The following is a 5,000-nucleotide window of genomic DNA, read 5'->3' as shown; positions in this document are numbered from 1 at the left end:
TGCAAAGCGAACACAGTCGCAGGGCTGCAATCGACACAACATGAACCCGTCGTTCAATACGCTCGCCTTCTCTTCACCCGTACCACATAGACGAAAGTGTACGCGCCGACGAGGTACACGAAACAGATGGACTTTGGAAAGGCGCCAACAGCCTGCACCACGAGCTCCGCGTACTCCTTCACCAGCAGAATCACGGCGATGACAATGCTCACGATGAAGAAGGCCCTGTTGTTGTCGTGACAAAACACAATGGATGCACGCCCAACACATGATGAGACGAGGCGCATTTCCAGCGGTGCTTGCGCTGAAACCACCCGCACGCACACAAGCAGACAAGTAAACGCACAAGCAGCACGCACCTATCGGGCAGAGCATCGCGATAGTCGATGTTTGGCAAGTCGTCTGGGAACAGGCCACCCATCCTGGCAAGTTGTTGTTGGTTGGTTGGTTGGTTGTTGGCGAGTTGTTGTGCACGCCCACCGGACGCAGATTATTTGTGGAAATTATCCACAAATCGTCCCAACTTCAGGACTGGCCAAGCACTCATCGCTCGTGGTGATGACGATGGCGGAGGAGCAGGAGCAGGAGCAGTCGTCTGACCCGGGCGCCAAGACGCTTGGCAACTTTCCCTTGTAGGTCAGCACATGTCCGTGTGTGTGGTATGTGGTATGTGTGCGTGTGTGTGTGTGTGTGCGTGTGTGTGTGTGTGTGTGTGTGTGTGTGTGTGTGTGTGTGTGTGTGTGTGTGTGTGTGTGTGTGTGTGTGTGTGTGTGTGTGTGTGTAACGAGGCTTCACACCCACGCACACACACCCACACGCACCGCTCACACACACCCCGCTCACACTCAAATGCCACGTGCCGCTTTTGTTCCGTCAGCTACTATCAGTTCAACCCAGTGGATGAGCGACTGAACAAGCTCGATTCGGCGCATGTGGTCTCAACCATCCTGAGCGTGGACAATGGCGTGAAGGACGATGTGCCATTCTGCCTCCTGGACATCGGCTGCAACACCGGGGTTGGTGTGTGCTGCGCCACGCGTTGCATTCGATTCAAGGGCTTGTCCGCAAACATACCTGCACACCCACACCCACACTCGCACTCACTCACTCACTCACTCACTCACACTCGCACACATGTGTGTGTCTTGGAAACCATGCCCGACTCACTCACACACATGCTGTGTCTTGCGGTTTTCATTTGACAGGAGCTGACGGTTGAACTGCAGCGCTTACTGGCGTCACAAACAAAGGTGCGATCACCACCAACCATGCTGTACATGCATCGTGTCATCGAGCGGAAGCAAAGCAGCTAGTGTGGTCTCGTACGTGTATTCTTTCCGCGCTCCTGCACTCAACTCCCACTTTTGCTTGTATGCCACGTGTGATCTCATGTTCCCTTGTGTTCCTCTCTTACCAACAGCGACAAGTTCACTGCTTCGGGTGTGATGTGGATCCTCGGCTGGTGGAGACAGCGCGTGCCAGCTTCCTTTCGGGGAACAGTGCGAGGATACAGCAGCAAGGCGGGAAAGTGGAAGCCGACGCGCCACGCAGCTTGGAGTTTGGCGTGCTGGATGTAAGCGAGCACGACGCGCTTGCTGTCGAAGCTGAAAGGTGCGTTGAGACGTGTTGCTGGGGGGGAGGTGATGGTGATGTTTGAGGCATTGCAGCTGCAGATAAACGTCGGCGACAATAATGCTGAACTTACACTGTGATAGTGATCAAGTTGGCGCGCTTTATTTCTCTCGCTGTCTCTTCCACCTCAGTGTCACTTTGCCCCGCTTCACTCCACCTCAGTCCACTGCTCGCTCATCCCCATAATGACGTGCTCAGGTTTCTGCGCGCGCGTGGGCGGGATCGGTTTTCGCTTGTGTGTCTGTTCTCCGTCACAATGTGGATTCACGTCAACGTCGGCGATGACAAGTTCATGCGCACCCTCTCAACGCTGTGCAACCTCACAGGTGTGTGTGTGTGTGTGTGTGTGTGTGTGGGTGTGTGTGTGGGTGTGTGTGTGGGTGTGGGTGTGTATGGAACTACGCATGTACAAGTGGAAGAGCATGTGTTTGTGTCCATATGCACACATGTGCGTGCTTACATGCTGCTTGCCTCATGCATGTGTGTGATCGGGCCAGATGCCTTGCTTGTAGAGCCTCAGCGGAGCCCAAGTTACAAGACGTGCCGAAGGTGAGCGACAGGCGCATTGGCTTTGCGTTGTGGCACTCGTGCTCGACGTTTGCTCAACCCGCACCTACGTACACACGCACACACTCACGCGCTCTCTCTGTCTGTCTCTGTGTCTCTCACACTCACACGCTCTCTCTGTCTGTCTCTCTGTCTCACTCACTCACTCATCACTCACTCCATCACTCACTCACACCACCACCATCATCACCACCACCACAAGACGGCTGCGTCGCGGCAAAGGAGAGCAGCCCCCGTATATCGACCGGCTGGCACTGCGTGGTGCAAAGCTGTTTCCCGCCATCAAATTGCAGATTGAGGGCGCTGGGTTTGCGCTGGTGGCGGAGCTGGGCACGACAACGTGGAAGCGCCCCCTCTGGCTCTTCGTTCGCCGCGGCAACCCAGCATGCAGTGGTGGTGTTGATGTTGATGGTGGTGGTGTTGGTGCTGATGGTGATGGTGATGGTGTTGGTATTGAGGAGGGTCACGTGCAGATAGCAGCTAGCGATGATGGCGGTGAGAATGAGCTGAAGAAGACGAAGACGGCAGCTAGGGACGATAAGGGCGACGATAGATAGTCAAAAAATATGCGTGTGTGTGTGTGTGTGCGTGTGTGTGTGTGTGTGTGTGTGTGTGTGTGCGTGTGTGCGTGTGTGCGTGTGTGCGTTTCTGTCTTGTCCGTGTCCGGAAGACTGGTTGGTTCCATGGGAGAAGGTGGCCAAAGTCCCCGTTCGGGAAGGTTGGAGTGAATGGAGCAAGTCATGTGTCACATGTGTCACAGCAGGCTAAATATAGTCGTGTCAATTGCAGTTGTGGGTCAACCAAGAACCATGTCTGTCAACAACCCATGCGTCATGTCACTGAACGCGTGTGTGATGTGATGTGAGTGTGGTGCTTGGAGTGGTGCGAGAGCAGTGACCATGTTCATTTTTCACATCTCCGTCAGGTGTGCCTGCAAGCAAGAGCACCCGAGCAAAGGACCAGCACCACCAAATTCGTCATCATTTGCCGTCATCAAACACGAAATTGTTGCGAAATTGCGGCTGCACGTGTGTTTGTTTGTGTTCGTGAGTGTGTGTGTGCACACTTTCGCGTCACATGTTACGTTGACCTGTTGCCTGCTCCAGACACACACGCGCTCCGCTTCTCGACCCCCTGCACGACTTGCACGCGGGTGCATGCTGCATCCCTGACCTCCACGCCTTCGCGCCTTCGCGCTTCTGCATCGCCCACGTAACTCAGTGTAAGGCAGAGAGCGAGAGACTCGCACGCTTACACGTGAGGTGACGGGAGACTGAGCAACACCACGGCTGAGTGGCCAGCGCAACGGCGGCGACAGTCGCACCAAGCAGCAGACAAAGTTCATTTCTATTCACATCACCAGCAGCTTGCACCTGTGGAGATGGCTGATGTGGACGAGAGGACAGACAGCTACCGCAAGGCAGTTGGACGGTCCAACAACAACAGCAACAGCAGCAACAGCCACAACAACAGCAGCAACAGCGACAGCAACAGCGACAGCAACGCTCAGGTTGCAGAGCAGCAGCAACGCTCAGGAAGCCATCGCAATGGCGATGCAGATGGCCCTGCAACCACCACCTCCACCACCGACAAGGGTGCTGGCATCGATGGGAAAGAAGAGGCAGCAGCGGAGCCATCGTTCAAAGAGCACGCGCCCAAGGACGAGACGGCGCCCAGGTACACGCGCAGCCCCATCGACAAGCCGCTGACCACCCCGCTGCGCTGGTTCATGTACATCACGTTCTCCTACCTCAACCCACTGTGCCGTCTCGGCGCCAAGCGCCAGCTCAACTCCGAGGACCTGTTTCCCATCCCATCTGCGGAGGAGGCGCGGCAGCTGGCCGACCGCGTGGAGCGGGAGTGGGAGAAGGAGCGGCACAAGAAGAACGGCTCGCTCGTCAAGGCGTACATGCGCACCTTCTGGGGCGTGTGGTGCTTCACGTCTCTCCTGCTCTTCATCGAGACGCTTTTCCAGATCATGGAGCCCGTGTTCCTGGGTCAAATTGTGCGCAACCTGCAGAACGACGGCGACAGCCGCGACGCCTACAAGTGGGCCGGCGCCCTCATCTCAACCGTGTTTGCGTAAGTGCCACCTTGCAGCTATGTGCCTGCGTGCGTGTGTGGGCATGTGTGTGTGTGTGCGTGTGTGTGTGTGTGTGTGTGTGTGTGTGTGTGTGTGTGTGTGTGTGTGTGTGTGGACTGTCTTGTGTGCATCTTGTATGTCACACATCACTCACCTGCAGTGCCACACAACCACGCGCACACAACCATACACAACCACGCATAACCACACACAGGCATTTGGCGCTGCATCATGTTGCGTTTATGTTTTCGTGGCGGTGCGGATATCAGCTCATGGCTGGCACCATCGGCATCATCTATCGCAAGGCATTGCGCATCAACAAGCAAGTGTTTGTGTGTGTGTGTGTGTGTGTGTGTGTGTGTGTGTGTGTGTGTGTGTGTGTGTGTGTGTGTGTGTGTGTGGTGGTGGTGGTGGTGGGTGGTGGTGGTGGGTGACTGTGAGTAAGAGGGTAAAACGAATAATAGTAATCTACTATCTCCTGGAAGTTACTTCACAGAAGACGACCACGCCTTGCCGCTAATAACAGTGGTATAAATGTTATAGGACAAGAATATCGGGAGCTCTACGCTGAGGTACATGTGCCCCGGTGGCGGGCGGGAGCCCTTCCAGAGTTAAACGAGATACGCACAGGGGTGGCTAAAAATGTCACCAACTCTCTATAACTGATATACCCTACGAGGTCCTATGAAAGAAGGGATGGCGTACGCCCCACACCGAA

General features: G+C 55.4%; 3 protein-coding genes across 3 annotated transcripts in view; 2 read left to right on the top strand and 1 right to left on the bottom strand.

Annotated features, from left to right (window-relative positions):
* Positions 1–489, bottom strand: part of PTSG_04352 (uncharacterized protein) — a 5,271-nt gene extending 4,782 nt beyond the window's left edge. The window contains exons 1-2 of the mRNA XM_004994382.1: positions 360–489; positions 84–225 (exon numbers count right to left, since the gene is read on the bottom strand). Coding sequence (XP_004994439.1) covers positions 84–225; positions 360–421 — 204 coding nt within the window. The 5' untranslated portion in view covers positions 422–489. The remainder of the gene's footprint in view (positions 1–83; positions 226–359) is intronic.
* Positions 490–564: 75 nt separating this feature from the next.
* Positions 565–2,756, top strand: PTSG_04351 (uncharacterized protein; the record flags this gene model as incomplete). Its single annotated transcript, XM_004994381.1, has 7 exons — positions 565–632; positions 878–1,016; positions 1,206–1,250; positions 1,421–1,611; positions 1,831–1,958; positions 2,130–2,181; positions 2,402–2,756. The coding sequence occupies 7 exons, from the start codon at positions 565–567 to the stop codon at positions 2,754–2,756; spliced, it is 978 nt and encodes a 325-aa protein (XP_004994438.1).
* A 362-nt stretch (positions 2,757–3,118) lies between these two features.
* The window catches only part of PTSG_12159 (uncharacterized protein), a 10,090-nt gene continuing 8,208 nt past the window's right edge, over positions 3,119–5,000 (top strand). The window contains exons 1-2 of the mRNA XM_004994380.1: positions 3,119–4,281; positions 4,497–4,604. Coding sequence (XP_004994437.1) covers positions 3,581–4,281; positions 4,497–4,604 — 809 coding nt within the window. The 5' untranslated portion in view covers positions 3,119–3,580. The remainder of the gene's footprint in view (positions 4,282–4,496; positions 4,605–5,000) is intronic.

The sequence above is a fragment of the Salpingoeca rosetta genome (assembly GCF_000188695.1).
Source record: "Salpingoeca rosetta unplaced genomic scaffold supercont1.10, whole genome shotgun sequence".
Taxonomy (NCBI): Eukaryota; class Choanoflagellata; order Craspedida; family Salpingoecidae; genus Salpingoeca; species Salpingoeca rosetta.
Note: the sequence above shows the minus strand (reverse complement) of the source record. Positions and strands in the feature narration are given on the sequence as shown.